This window comes from Diadema antillarum, unplaced genomic scaffold (genome assembly GCF_040938485.1).
Source record: "Diadema antillarum isolate AM-2024a unplaced genomic scaffold, OU_Dant_1.0 seq00000876_RagTag, whole genome shotgun sequence".
NCBI lineage: Eukaryota > Metazoa > Echinodermata > Echinoidea > Diadematoida > Diadematidae > Diadema > Diadema antillarum.
In genome coordinates this window covers 895,612-912,278 of record NW_027271740.1, presented here as the reverse complement: position 1 = coordinate 912,278, position 16,667 = coordinate 895,612, and the positions used below count along the sequence as shown (strand labels likewise).

Sequence of the window (16,667 nt, the reverse complement as noted above, 5' to 3'; positions counted from 1 at the left end):
TTCATTTGTTTTCATGTTTCTGCGATTGTCAGAAGAATAACTGAATGTGTCTTGGAGAGATTTACTGGTCCTGTGGGAATGAGTTTTGTGCCTGGGAGATGGCAGTGACATGTTTGGCAATGCTGCTTGACTGGCTAATTTTCTACTGCTGATTGGTCAGGAACTGGGAATAACAGTTGTGTCAATTTGGGGGAGCCATGATAAATATCATAATTATAGTTGTCCCATTTGAGCTTGGTGAGAGCCCTGCCCTATCCCATGGGAAGCATTTATCATCCCTCCATGTGACAGCCGTACTGGCTTGATGCAGAGTCTGTACAGAAAGCATGCAGTGAACACCAAGTAGTTGCTGAATGAATTAAATAACTGGTGGAAATACAGTCTCACATTTAATGTTGGTGTGTCAGTTCAGATTTTTCCAGCTTGTCGAAAGAGTTTATAAACTTGGTGATAACCTTTCATGAAAACCGATTGCAGTATCAGAGACTTTACCCTGCAGTCAGTAAGTTTGGGATTATAACTGGGATTACAACTTGTGATTCTCTCTCTACATTTCATTTGTTTTGAAAGCACAAGTACACACCCTCCCCTTGCAGGTTGCAAACATGTCAAAACCCATCAAGTCATATCATTTTTTTCCTAGCTAAGTTTGAAGTCTGCTCTCTTGACCTATGTCTCAGGAATGTCATACAACCAAAATGTTGCAGTGGACTCTGTTAGGTCCTGTCCTTTGTATGAGGATTCACAATTTGCATTTTTACTTTTTTTTTTCTTCTTAGTTTGAAGTACTTGCTGGTGAAAAAGAAAAGTATGTAGGTTTGTTGAAAGATGAAGGGAATCAGTACCTAGGACAGGATATATTCTCCTTTTCTCAAAATCTACCACCTTCTGAAACACTATCAAACAGAAATTGTTTCATCTCTATACTAGCGCATGTGCTATCATTGATGTGGTATAGTTTTTGTTTGTTTGTTTGTTTGTTTGTTTGTTTAAGAATAGGGCTGAGGATTCCAGTTTTTAAGGTATACATATCTCTGTATGGATTTAGGTCATGAATTTGCATAATGGTAAATCTGGTAGCTATGCCTCCTCCACTATCTACAAATGACTCAAGTTATGGAGATTTGTTAAAGATTTGGTAAAAGCCCCTTGCACTGACTAATGGGTTGAGAACTGGTGATAACTGGAATAACAGAGGGACTGCTTGATTATAGGCAGCCATGTGATCCTCTTTCATTAGTCACCAGCTTTAGGATCCATCAGTCCCTAGCTGCCCCACTGGTAGCTTGGTTTGAATTTATAACATACTTTAAAATAAATTCTATAATGGAATTAAGAATAATCAGTTTCTTCTGTTAGAAAGAAGCACATTTTTCTCTTTGTGGTTATGCGATTGTATCCAACCCCATTCATATTGCCTACTTAACGGCATGTTTAAATGTGCCTTCCTGTACTATTCCCCTTATTTCTGATATCTCTGAAGAAAATACCACTTCACACAAATTGAGATTTGTCAAAATATGCCTTAAAGCATTGAGCAGGTTATTTCATTTGTCAAAATCAGGTTAAATTTCCTCATGATTCAGACCTGAAAATTGGCAAAACTGTTGACATAATCAAACAGAGCTGTTTTACTTAGTCCTTTTCCATCATTTTTAGAATGGCAACTGATTAAAATAGACATTCCATGCCTGTACATCTCTGCTTTTGTCACAAATGTGCAATTTAAGGAAAAAATAGATTTGGAAGAAGAAAATTATATTTTAGACAACATGATTATAAAAGACTGACGGTGGTCCTTCAAGTTGATGGTTTTAGGTCTTTTAGTCTTATTTAGTCTTATCTTTTTAATCATTGGCAAACACATTTGGCTAGATGTTTAATAATGATAATAATGACATTTTTATAGCGCATATAACAAATGAATGTTCCCTATGCGCTTTACAATCTCATCACAAAACATACTGTAATTAACAATTTACTTTCAATACACACATACATGTACAAAGAAAAAAGAAATTATCAATTCACAAATAGATAAGCCTTCAAAGAAGATTTGAATGAGCCCAGTGAAGCTGACTGACGGATATGTTGTGGTAGTGAATTCCACAATCTTGGGGCAACAACAGAGAGTAGAATATTCAATTCATTTATTTTCATTTCAAATCACACAAAAAACAATATTAAACATCCTGTGTTACAAGATAAAACATACAAACAATCACACATAAAAAACACAACAACAAGATTACAGTCATAGATTTTTTACAGATTACAACGGGCAAAAAGTAAAATGGAATCTCAATACATAGAGTGAAATTTTGGATTGTGATTCTGTAAAAATGATGAAATTGTAATGTAGCATCATATCAAAGCAAGGAAATATGGTATCAGTCACTGTTGGTAGATATTTTCTGACTGTTCAATATCTTCTTATAGTATCAGGTCTAGAGATCATTCTGAATTGATGCTGTAACAATCTTGTCTCCTTGGAAACAGCTTGTATCATGATAGATTCTCCATTGTGTCACCAGACATCTTATTTCCCAGACATGCTTTGAAAATATCAGAGTGGCTTTCACTCTCAAAGATTACCTTTCCTTCCTTCCTCTGGTGCTTGAAGTCATTCTTGAATTTATGGCAATAGCATCCATCCAAGTTTCTTGTTCTCATTTTGTCTTTTGTGGGTTCCTACCCTAGAGGAAGTAGCAACAGGTGCATCCATGGTCTAGGTCAAAGGTCATATGGCAGTGTCGTTACTTAACCAATTGAGGTCTCATAAGGACAAGGGCAAGGGAAAATGACACTAGATTTATAACTGTGTTGCATGATGCAAATCCCGTTTTCATTTTCACTCATTTTTTTTCTCTCTTTACCTACAGGACAGTAAAGCTTACAGATGTGAAGACAGGAGCATGTCTTCACTCCATGAGACATGAGAAACAAGATCGCATCACTACCATTCATGTAAGTTTATCTACAATACACATAAGAATCAGCTCCTATCTGTATTTGTACCTAGCCAAAAATAAATTGTGACAACACAATGAATTTTTATTGAAAGACAGTATCATTTTTTGTATAGTCTATTTTCAACTAAGATACTTTGGAATATTAATCAAAAATCATTTTTCATAATGCAGATATGATTTTCACTCTTATTTTACTTGAAATGAATGCTCTGTGTGTTCAGTACCAAAATCTTCAAACACTTGATTCACATCCACAGAATTTCTACTTGATTTTCACCCAATGTAGTTCCCTCAAAGCTGTGTTAGATATGGATAGAGTATGTGTTTCACATGGTTTCTTCAGTAGTATGAGTTAAATAGTTTTAGCCAGATTAAGCTGTAATTGTAAAGTATTTTTGCATTCCATGGCTTAAAGTTACCTTTAAATGCATTTTGCAGACATATTAATGGGCTGTAGGCTGCATTGTTGAAGTCAAATTCTGAGCCTTGGCCTTTTGGTTAGTCCCATAATACTCCCAGTGTTAATAAGGCATTAGTTTTATTACACAGCATCAGAGGTAGGGTCAACAGAAGAAATGAAATCACACCACAGGGAACTGCACTGTACTTTCTGCAGGAATTTATATTATACCCATGATTCTCTGTAATAGTGATGTCTGGTGGTCTCTACCTAGCTCTAGAGCCAGTGATCAAAATCTCCATTTTTAGAATTATTGCTCCTTTTTTTTATGCCTCTACCACAAAGTGCCAACAGAGACATATTTTTGGGTTATCTGTCCATCTGTAATTGATTTTGTGGACAACATAACTTAACTACAGTTTGAAGTCTTCAAATGAAACTTAGCATTAATGTATGCATGGACGAAGCTGTGCCTTTCAACTTGTAGGCGCACATGCTCATGGTCAAGTGCTAAAATTTCACCATTTCCCCCCTATATCTCTGCAATGCCTCAATGTATTTTCATGAAAGTAAGTGTATACTTGTATTGCCAGATTAGGCTTTTCTAGGGAAAGTTTTGGGCTATAAGGTCAAGGGCCCAGTGAAAAATGCTAAATGTTACTTTTTTCCTTGATATATTGGAAATGGAGCAAGGTACATACAGTATCATCATGGAACTTAGTACTTGCCTGAAAATTGATTATCTGTGGAAGATTTGAGTGATTAGGTCAAAGGTCAAGGATTAAAGGTCGAGTTAAAATGATGAAATTACACTTTTTATGCTGAAATAATACTATTTTCCTCATATTTTGGAAATGAGTGAATGTATACACTTATGGTATAATTGCACTTGGTAGGTCTATGTGCATAGTTTGTCATACAGTGATTATGTGGGAAAACTTTTGAACCATGGGGTCAAAGGTCAAGTGAAAATGCTAAAATTTCACCTGTTTTTTATATTTTGAAAGTGGCAGAAAATATTTTCATGAAAATTCTTGTATAATTATCAGATAATGATTGTTTGCAAATCATGTGAAGTTGTCTCACAGTGGGTATATGTACTGTTGACCTACTACTAGTATATTTGGGTAATTCCATGAAGTTGGGGCACAAAGTGTTACATTTTAGCATAACTCAATACTAATTATGCTATACATATATTGTTTATAGGCTTTACATTTGTATTGAGACCATACATTTTCCTGGAGATTTTGTGCCATTCAGACTCAATTTTGATGAAGTTATTTTAAAAAAATGTAACGGTGTCCTGTAGCATCATGACGTGTCCATGTAGCATCGTGATAGTTAAAATCTGGTCCTGAAAGACAAATTAATGCAATTAGCTTGACCAAAATTTGATATCATATGCATAATTACTAGATTAGTCAGATAGCTAAATATCTTAACTCTATTTTCCACAGTTTTACTTTTACAAGAAAATTACACAATGTGTCACTATGCTACACGGTGTCCACCAAATGTAACAAAAAAGGACACTGCGTAGCATCGTGATGCATTTTGTAATTTTCTTTTAAAATTAAAACTGTGTACAGGAAATGTGAGATATTTAGCTATCTGACTAATCTAGTAAATATGCATATTGCATCAAATTTTGGTCAAGCTAATTGCCATACTTTGTCTCTTAGGACCAAATGTTAAAATTTCACGATGCTACATGGACACGTCACGATGCTACAGGACACCGTTACATATTGTTTAATAACTTCATCAAAATTCAGTCTGAATGGCACAAAATTTCCAGGAAAATGTATGGCCTCAATGCAAATGTAAAGCCTACAAACAATAAATGTATAGCATAATTAATATTGAGTTATGCTGAAATGTATTTTTCAAATATCACGATGCTACATGGACACTGCCCCAACTTCATGGAATTACCCATTTGTAAAGTAATGTGATATGATGGAGGCATACCAGTCGCCATAGTGACATTTTTAGTTGTGTTTCTATTCAGATATTTTGAGGATTAAAATCTAACAAGCTAGTATTCATAAAATGATAATAACAATAATAATATGGTCTTCTTTACCCGGGTTAGCCTCTTTAGTGTTGACACTGTTCTACCAGAGGGTCCTACCATTATTATTACCCTAGCATTGCCAGATACTAATTTGTACACCTGGGTCGAGAGGGGCATTCTGGGTAAAAATATCTTGTCCAAGGACACAAGCACTGGGCTGGATTGGAACTCTTGATCTTCCAATTGAGAATTGGGAGTCTTGTCCTCGATACGACAGTGCCCCCACATAAATTCATAAATTTGATGAAGTAGTATGAAATATAGTAACTATCATCCATCAATGATAATAGACTAGTATGAGTGCTTATTAATTCTTGTGACTGATAAAGTATGATATCATAGGAGTAAAGAAGAGATGCAGTCAAAGTATACAAATATGGGGTAACTATTTGACTAGTGTTTACCTGCTCTGATTTCTATGACAATGCAGTAGAAGTTATGGTGTTTATTGAAAGTTGGTGCAGTGTAATGATTTATCAACAATTTTCCTTCCTGTGACAGGAAAGGGTTTTTCCCTGTACCATTTTAAAGAAACTCAATTTTAAAAAGAAAATGATACATAATAGACATAAACTTTATCAAATGAGATATTCAGATGTGAAAAGATTGTACACACGACCACTTTGTGTGCTCATATCAGGTTTACAAATTATGTTGAATCTGAGTCAAGTGTTAAAACACTCTTTTGTTTGGTGTGTGTGTGTGTGTGTGTGTGCATGCATGGGGGAGTGGTTTTTATACCTAAGTTTGTCAATGACAAAATCAGATGCTTGCCCTATGGCAGTGAATCAGATACTGTTGTTCTGAGGTATTGGAAAAGCTTGACAAATAAAAGTTAAGGAGTCAAAATGGGAAATCTTGAAATTGGTTTTATTTCTTTTTAAAGGGGGATCCTATAATACACCCCCCCCCCTTTCACACAAGAGAGTTCTCGTATGGATACGACGTATTGATATAGGATGTATGGATATAGGACGTTTTTATGTGTCTGAATGCTCTTACATTGAAACGTCGTATCAATATACGTCGTATATCGAAACGATTGTTTGAGCGTCATTTCAAATCATTATCCTATATCCATACGATGTATATTTGTGTCTGAATGCTCTCATATCCATACGTCGAATGAGTAGCGGGGCATACTGCAGCGCGCGCCGAGCTCATGTTTTCGCGGTGCGGACTCATAATGGGCGGCTGACAGATTGATTGTGACGTAATCTGATCTGGCGCGAACTAGCGAACTAGCGGATGAATCCAAGGCAGAGTATAAACACTATGTGTAAAGCCTACATAAATTATGTACTGCGCATGGAAGAGACTCACGTTTACTGAAGAAATATCGCTTGTGCGCTAGGTCTGAATGCTCCCATACGATTATCATATAACGGGGTGCTGAGTCTGAATGCTCTCATATCCAAACGTTGTTTATCCATACGTCGTATGAATTCACGATAACTCTGTGTGTATCTGAAAGCGCCAACAGTGTGATGATCTAGATCTCATAAACCAGCTTATCTTATATTGTGACATTAAAAAAAAACATTATTTCAAAAACTTATGATTTGTATTGCTTCAAAATGAAAACGAAAGAATTAGAAAATGAGTCACAATAATTGTACACATCTGATTGACTTGGGTTTGGTGTTCTGGTACAGCTGGATGCCTGAAAATTCAATTCCTGCTCAACCTCCCACTCTCTCTCTCCCTCTTTCCCTTTGTGTCTATTACTGTGTACGCCGAATATTTCACGAGGGTTTTATTTTCGTGAATTTCGCGAGTCAGCTGCTATTTGCGAAATTAAAAACACATGAAAATATTGACTCTTATGCCAATATGAATGTGACGTACGTGTATACATTTCTCTGTTCAACACAGGACTCCACCATCGCGAATTTAACCACTCGCGAAATTGTTGGGAAGTCCTGATTCACGAAAATTTAGACTTGCAAAATATATGGCGTATACAGTAGTCTTTTTGCATCATTTGTGCCATCAATATCTTGTATGTGATTATCTGATCATGCTTAGATGCTTACCTACTTTTATAGCTGCCATACCAAATTTTGGTCATTCTCTTTATTTTTTTTTAAATTATTATTTATCTGATTTATTCACAAAATATGAAAGCCAGAAATGAGTTGATATACTGTAAAAGTGGGTATTTTTGCACAAGTAATTTTTCATGTTGTGCCACGAAAATGAAGTTGGCATGTTTTCCATTGCACGGAATGAAGACATTACATAGTGTAACATATCAACAAGCAAAAGATTTCACTTTCTATTATTTTCACGCTAGTTTCTGATCGCGCGAAATGTGTGAACATTTCCACACTACAAAAATTTCCACTCTGACAGTAGTAAATCAATTTTTTATAGTAACTAGTAGAGAGATTCAGAATGCCTTTTATTCTGGTGTTCATGTGTTTAGAAAGCTGCGTTCATGTATTGATAGATCCAGAGTGATAACATCACCTATTGTGGTTATTTTGCAGTGTTATGAAGGTCAGATCCTGGCTGGGACCCTGACAGGTAACCTCATGGTGTGGGACCAAGAGACAGGAACTATCCTGTCTGCCTACCAGGTCCTGGATTCACCCATATACAGACTAGTTGTGGCACCATCGGAGGATAGAGACACAAAGATGATGGTGGCCTCTGGGTAAGTCTATTTTAACCCGTTGAGGACGAATCCCAAGTATCGTCGGGCAAGTGTCTATGGGAAATGCTTGTTGTAGCAAAATCAGTCCGTCCTCAAGGGGTTAGTATTATCTTTAGCTTCACACATTTCCACTCAGTAATACTGATTACTGTTAAATCAGAAATATTTGCAACATAAAATTTTCACAAATTGAAGCCAAAGATCTTTTTCACAGCATGAAATTTTCACGAATTGCCACTGGCATTCAGTGCATAGTGTAGACAATTGAATTTTTGTGTGTATTTTAATTTTACAAATGTTGGCTCCTCTTGAAATTTGCAAAGATGTCTATTTTTACAGTATGAGGTTCTGCCAACATGTTTATGGCTAACTCTTAAGAGGTCATACTATCTAGCTCAAAGGCTCAGATGAGAATTATAAATCAATACATATATTACTTCTCCTAGTTTGTAGATTAATGTAAATTAACAGTGAAGAATGACCAGTTATTTTATTTTAGTGTACTTGACTGAAAGAGATTTCAAATGTCAATATTCAAAAGAGTATGCATAAAGAATTTTAACTAGACTTTGCCTCCATGCTGTTCTGTAGCACAGCCAAAGTATCTCTCTGGCTGAACCAATAGTCCTTTAAAAGTTTACTCAAGAAAATTCCAGCAGAATAACAATAAATGTAATAGAAAGTAAGATTCTGGAATCCTAAAATGTGCCAGATGATAGTCAGCAACATATGACAAAGTATTGACTGGTTATAGTTAGATGTTCATAATCATGTGTTTTAGCAATGACCATCTGTGAAATGTAAGTTAAACTGTGAGTGATCTGTTGATGTAAATGATAACTAGGGATATTGATAAAGTGATGCTACTGTGTGAATGAAGGATGTATAGTGATGTGTGTCAACATGAGACCAGTCGTCTGTCTCTTGTAACTCATACTGACTCACTGTGGGCATTATTTCTTTATACTATGTACATGTATTAGCCTCCTCTGGTCTCTTCCCATATCTCTCCCTTGATGTCCTATCCACTCAGCTCCTCCTCCTCCATACACCCACTCTCTAGCTTGGCAAGAGATCAAAGATATTGAGGTGTGAACACATAATGCCAATCATTAATTATGATTGATTTTTATTAAGTCAATGAGGAAGGGAGTGCTTATGTGATATTCAGACCCTGTTTGTTTTGTCTATAGGGCTTTCCTGTTAACCTTGTTCTGTATCTCCTAATAGAATAGGGGAGATTACACACCTTTTTGTGCAGTTTTGAGATTTATTGAGAACACGAGGAGTTGAGTGAAAAATAGGTGTCACTACAACGGAGAGTGCAGCTGTGATGTGACAATCATATCATGACATGTGTTTTCCTTACACATGTTTCTCCAATCAGACGGCAGTGCACGCCATGCTTGTTTACTGCCGCTATATTTGGTAGTTATTATGGGTGTACGTGCATAATCCATGATGTATCCTTGAAGGGTCAAAGAATAACAAGTTTGAAATTGAAACTGTAGTAGCATGTTTGTTTGTTTGTTTGTTTTTTCCGTGTCTAGGAAACAATGATATGAAACCACCTTTATGTTTTGGTGATTGCTAAATGTAGTGGCAGCAGTAATTTTGTAATGGGCAACAATTGAGCAATACACCTTCAAGCACTGTAAAAAAAAAAAAAGAAACAATGAGATTTAATACATTACCAAGGCACAATGCCACAGTATTCATCAAATAGAGTCTCCTTCTCGTATACATCTGCTCTTATAGGCCTATACTATATGTGTCTACATTCTCTTAGGTGCATAGAATGCCCTTACCTTACATGGCAGTGTCTTGGTTTTGTCTTTTGTTTTTCAGTTTATCATAAGTGTCATTGTCTGTTGTTATGACTTTATCTTGTACAATTTGCCATTGTTGGTATGATTGTAACTCTACATTTTCACCAATACAGTTCCATATCTTTGATGATTCCTGACTAAAGTGGGGATTTGACATAGATTGGAAGGACTCACTGAATCAATAGTAGTCTGCAATCTGAAATATTAACGGTACATGACATACCAGCGAAAAACTCAAGAAAGCCATTTCTAGTCATCATCAAAAATAGGACAGTTCACAAGAGAGAGAGAGAGCAAGAACAAAACAAATTACTTGCTAAAGAGGATTTCAATATGACTCATGTTCATTTTCTGAAAATAAAGGAAAAACCCAGATATAAGGGTCAAATGTTTGGCCTTTTGAGACTTACAATCCTCCTGGAATCATGTGCACTTCTAATCAGTGAGCACACCAGATGGTGCAATCAACCTCTCAGTAGCTAAACATTGATATTGGGGAGGAGATAATCTATATCATGTATGGAGATGATTTATAGTCAAGCTGGCAAGCTATACCTGGTCACACTGAATGGTTACCTATCACCTGTCCATTTATTTTCCTAAAATTTTCCTATGGGCGACTCCCCCTAGTCCTATAATGAACTGACACAAGGTGACACAGATTTCTGCTTGGATTCATGATCAGACATCTAGCACTATAATTCTATAGGAACCCCCTCCCCCCCCCCCCAAAAAAAAAAAATGAAATAAAATAAAATAAAATAAAATGAAATAAAATAAATGAATAAATAATTAATTAATCAAATAATAATAATAATAATGATTATAGTAATAATGATAAATAAAATGAAATAAAATGAAGTAAAATAGACTAATTAATAGATAGAAATAAATAAATAAAAAATAAATGTGTTACCATGTTTATTTGCAATTAGGCCCCACAGTTTGCAAGAATGGTTGCAGATATCTTGACCTAATAAGGCAGTGTTGGTCAAAGATGTGTATTATGCATATGTCCCAAATTATTACTGTAGGCAAGTACTGTAGTTAATTTGTTTCCTTTTTTTTTCACATTGAGGAATTTAATGGCAGTTTTTCCAAAGTGTGACTAGTAATCTGGAGATGAAGACAAAGCTTTCTGCTTGCTAGTAGACAACATTATTGTTGTGGCATGAGACTGATAGATTAGGAAGTGTTTCTGAGATTCTATCCAGTCGATGTGTCAGTCATCTTTGAGGGGGAATTGCTGACATGATTGAGGAGTGTGGAGAAGCTGTTAAACTATCAGCCTCCCAAACTGTATGCATTCACACTCAAACTGTCCTGCCTGCTACTTTGGCTGTTGTATTGCTAAAATTGCTCTCGTCACTCAGAAGTGATATATCAGCCAAAGTTTCAGTGCCTGCATACTGGGTTAAACAAAATAAGTTGGGATTCTGAATCTCTCAAAGAGAATTGATAATTAAGACCTCTAGTATATTAGCCATCCCACAGTAAACTCATCATGATAACTGTATGATGCTTGATGTCTAACATTCCCAGTAGCTAGCCACTCTATTTTAATCAAAAGATTTCATTTTAAGCAAAGCCATTCAATATCTAGATTCTACAAGCAGGATAAGTTAACCTCTTGAGACTCGACTCCTTTACCTACTGCTTGCTGGGTAAGGAGATTTAACCCATAAAGTTTTGAAATTTTGGTGCTGCATGGATCAAGGAACAAGCTCTGTGGACCTTCTCTTCCCACAAGTATGGATATGTATTATTTGAAGCTTTTTCCGTGACTTGTTTCCCTTAATGTCACTATGACAAGAGACTTGTGTGAGACCCACTCACACATGTATTTCATGTTCTGTAACAGTTACAGATACATCTAGTACAGGATGGTACATTATGCTCTCACAAAAGAAAAGAAAGAAATAAGATGCATAACAGACATTACATAAACTTTAAAAGCATAAGATGATGAAATTTGACATGATGAAACCTTCCCAAGGTCCCAAGAAAACATCCGTGTTTACTGGAGAGACTGAAAGCGGATGTGAACAGACCCTTGGTTGGCTTACCAAGTAGCCATTTTTTTCTTCTTCTTCTTTCTCCCAAAATTGCATCCACAGCTGAGCGTGGTCTACCCTCCTTCTTTGCCCCTCCAGACCCCACCAAGTATCCCACAAGGCAGGAAGTCAACCCTCAGAACTCAAGCGTAATTGCTCATAATTACCTCCGTTCTCAATTTATTTTTCAGGCATCTTTTAGCTCACACTCCCCCATCTTTCCCCTCTCCCCTCTCCCCTCTCCTGCCTCCGTTTCTCCCCTCCTCCTCCCTTCTGCCATCTTGTCTTCTCTCAGTGTCCAAATCAGTGCTTGTTGTAATGGCATCAGATGAGTGCGTTGCTACCAGACATGCTGAGGCTAGCCAAGCAAACGGAAGCATTGCATCTTGAGACGGAGAAAGTTGGATAAGGAAAGCCTTTATGGTGCACACATTAAACCAGTAAACATCCTGGAATGCTATAAAATGTGAAATGACAGCTTCCTCAACCCGTCTTCCCCTCTGTCAAACAACTGACATTTCAAGAAATTGCCAAAGTCATCCATTCTTTGCCAATTCTCTCTCACTTTCTCCTCTCTACTCTCCCCTTCTTTCACTCTCCCTCTCTCTCTCCCTCTCTTTGGCTTTCTCACCCTGCCGTGACATTACGGTAGTGTAGAGTTATGTCCTTGACAGTATAGTACATGAGCTATGGCAAACTAGAGCTCAGGTGATGTTTGTATCTTCAGCCATACCATGTACACATCTTGCCATGTGTCATGCCAGATATTGAAACTCAAAAGCTGGTGGTGACTTCTTAAGAAGAGGAACAGGTGATCACAGAGAGGAAAAAATCCTGGCCTTTTCTTCCTCTTACACAGAAGACTAATCTTGGATAGCATTCCTTGGGAGAGACCCCAGTCCTTATGTGATCATCAGAGCCATTTCCGAAATCAAGAGAAAAGATGGAACACGCCACACTCCTGTCATTTGTCAGCCTGAAACCTATTGTGACATCTGCATCTGTCTTTTTAATCATTTCTCTTCTGATTTTTTTTACTCCATCCGTTTTGCATTTTGCTTTGTCAGACTTCCAGAGAGGCCATTAGTCATTCCTTTTTGATGTGATGGACTTATAGATTGAAAGAGCGACAGGAAGAAATAATGAATGCTGCACTGTGAAAATTTGCGAAATGTGGCAGTTGGGCTCAAACTGCAGTATTATTGCTTAATAGAAGCAATTTGATGTGATAAATGGCTGCAAAGCTGGTGGTAAAATCATTCAAGGGTTGTTGTGTGATCATGAGCAAACTTCCCCAGTGCCAAACCGATGAGCCAAACTCTGAAATCAGAGGGAAAGACACAGGAAATAGAAGGGGCTAATGACTTTGAAAGTTGAGTGCGATTAGTCTAAAGGGGCTTGGTCCCAAAGTACCAACTAGCAGGCAAATATCTGGGACATCTGTCAGTCTGAGGGCCATGTAACCCGCAGCAGGTGCTGCACACGTTGTTGTCCCTCCATCTTTCTAGCCAAAACAGAGTTCCCATTCATTTCGCTAATTCTCCTTTAAGCCCTCTCCCTTTTCAGGGGGCCCCCCTTTGTCGAGAAAAGAAAAACCAAATCATATTTTGTTTTTGGTGCAGTGTTTTCTTTAATGAACTCCAAGGGAGAAAGAAAAAATTAATGTCAACGTGGAACTGTCAGAGACAAACGAGTGGCAAGTGTAGCTGGGCAACCCTCCGAGGTGCCTACGCTATTGTTCTATCAAGATTAACAAAGGCAGACCTGTCGGATACTGATATCGTGACCATATGTATGATGTGTAGTACACAAGCAAATCAGTAGCATTCCTTGTATGTACAAATGATTACCAATTGAGTTTTTGGCTTCCTGTCAACACCTATTGGTCCCAATGAGCAGCTTGGAGTGGATTGCTAGCTGCTGCCAGAAGTGACAGAGAACAGCTCCATTGACTGCCATCATTTCTCAGCCTCTATTTCTTACCTCTTTGTTTGCTAGCTGTGGCATCCTGCATGTCTTCTAGCTAACTTCACATTCACAGTCATTTGAAATGAATGATTATTGTGAATGAAGTAGCATGGAAAATTCATTCAGTACTTGTGATGAAAATAATTAGTAGTAATTAGTAATTGCAAATTGCTGCCAAATTGTGAAAGAAATTGAGCAACAAATTAAATTTTGATATGAAAGCTAATTCACTGTGTGTACTTTTCATTGATTTCAGTGCATAACCTCATAGTTTTTGTGAGGTGTTTTTTGTTTTGTTTTTTGTGGGAGGGGTTGGAAGGTAGTCACATGATATCCTTTAATTGTAAATATTTGTGAAAGTGCTGTTAACTCTTATGATAACAGTTAACAGTGTCCAACCAGTTATTGCCAATTTGACTCACAAAATCAGGAGTTCAACTTTGTGCTTTCACCTTCCACTTTGCCCAGCCACATGTCAGATTAAAGTCCTACATACCATGTGACTCTCAACATTCCATTATAGTGAAAGTACTGCTATGAGATTCAGAAAATACCATTGTGGATCAAGTCTACATACTTTTGATTTTATAACTTGTCATTGATGCATTGAGGTATACAGACTCAGCTAGCACTGTATTCTCCGGCTATCATTATGAGAGAGAAACACAAGTTCAAAGGTGTTTTGTTTTTGTTTTTGTAAATAGTATTGAATATAAAGCTGCAAGGTATGGCCTTCATCAGCAAAGTGAATAGACCTTGGGTCCGTTGCATAAACGTTACTATTATGGTAACTTTGCCATCCAATGGTAACTTCCATGGAATTCTTGATTTTGATTGGCTGTTCAGTATAGTTACCATGGTAGTTACCATCGGATGGCAAAGTTACCACAATAGTAATTTTTATGCAACAGGCCCCTTTTCTTTCCATTGACAACACACACAATCTTATGAATATGTATTGATTTGTAAAACCTATTATTTATGAAAAATATCAATTCAAATAGAGTTAATACATATCTGATGGAAGGGAAGTATATTCAAAATGGGAGATTTTGATTTCTGACTCTGATTTCTAAATATCACCTGCACAACTGAGATTTCATTGTGAGGTAGGAGAGTATGTAAAGAGATTTGTTTGATTGCTTACCCTGCAGTGATGGATCTGTCAGTGAGTGGGTGTTAGAAACCATGATGTGTGTCAGGGTGCTCCAGGGACACCGAGGACCAGTTAGGGACATGCAGGTGAGTCCATCACTGTGGTCAAGTGTAACACATGTCTCATTAGAATTCAGCATCTGCAATGCTTGGGAGAATACTATATATCAGTTATACTTGTGCAGTCAAAGTTGACCCATTGGATGTCTTACATGTGAAACTTAATTTCTTGTTGACTGCATAGGACTATGCAATGTAAGCTCAGTTTCATGTCTAGCATCAGAGTGCAAAATTCCACATGTGAGCTAGTCAGTGCTACATGTAGAAAAGAACCATACCTATGCCACTGTTCCTCTTCTTTTGTATTTGTACATGCATAAGTAATTTTCATATGCATTGACCAAAATGAATTAATTTAGCACTAATTTCCTTCAGTTTTAAGACATTTATAATTGTTTTCCTCATCTGTATCATTTTCTGCATATTCTGAATCAATATGAAAGCAATTAAGAAATCAAATTTTAAAGTAAAGTGAGGTAGTAATGATGGTAGAGAATGCAATGTATGCTATGGTAGTGTAATTTGATGTGCAGAAGTTAGCAAAATTAACATGAAATATAGCCAGATGTTTCACCAGCATACAGACAGTCTATCAGTACTTTCCTCCAAGAAATGAACTCACTTGATGAGTGCTGTTAATGATAACATCCAAAATGCCAAATTCAGTTTAATTACTTTACCTGAAACACAAGTCACTTTACACCAGATTACTGATATGCAGTGTTCACAAACTGAAATCATATGAACACATGACATGTCTGGTACTTTGGGTGTAGTAAAGTGTGGTCATCTTGTGTCCATTGCCAGGCCTCTGAGTCTCGGCTGGTCAGTGTGAGTGAAGACAAGACCGTGAGGATCTGGGATCTCAGCCCGCCATCTCTTAAACCTGGTGTGGAGGAGGACACCATTAGCACACAGATTGTCAATGAGCGGGACAGTGATTAGTGGTCACCCGTGGCTGACCAGCGGTCAACTTCAGCCCATCTACATTTACCCAGGTCTTATTGATTAGTGTGTATGTCCAATGAATCTCCACTCACCACCACTAAGGTATAACTTGCATTCTGGAACATAACATCATGTTATATCCTGTTTGTACATTGATTATGTACACCACACATATCCATATCAATGTACACAAGGCCTGTATATGTATTGATAATGCTACTCATGTGTCTCCTCTTGTATTATTCTTCATATTGTACAAATTGATCAGATTTATTTGATCAACTGATATTTACCTGAGTACATATGCCTACATGTCACTGATATATGTATACAGTTCAGATACATTGATGTGCAAACACACATATGTTTATTTTTATGTATATATTATTATGTACATATACACATGTACATGTATGTATTTATACATGTATAAGCTTCACTCTTTCCTTAATTTGGTTATGAAATTAAATCTTATCTTCTGAGAGATTGAAAAACAGTAGAAACAAGGACATTGTCATTGCATGTAACTGTTTCTCAATTTA

At 36.9% G+C, this 16,667-nt stretch overlaps 1 protein-coding gene across 1 annotated transcript in view; it reads left to right on the top strand.

Annotated features, from left to right (window-relative positions):
• Window positions 1-16,403, top strand: part of LOC139740734 (uncharacterized) — a 94,647-nt gene extending 78,244 nt beyond the window's left edge. The window contains exons 15-18 of the mRNA XM_071651302.1: window positions 2,883-2,967; window positions 7,945-8,111; window positions 15,117-15,204; window positions 15,985-16,403. Of these exons, the coding sequence (XP_071507403.1) occupies window positions 2,883-2,967; window positions 7,945-8,111; window positions 15,117-15,204; window positions 15,985-16,122 (478 nt within the window). The 3' untranslated portion in view covers window positions 16,123-16,403. The remainder of the gene's footprint in view (window positions 1-2,882; window positions 2,968-7,944; window positions 8,112-15,116; window positions 15,205-15,984) is intronic.
• Window positions 16,404-16,667: the final 264 nt, after the last annotated feature.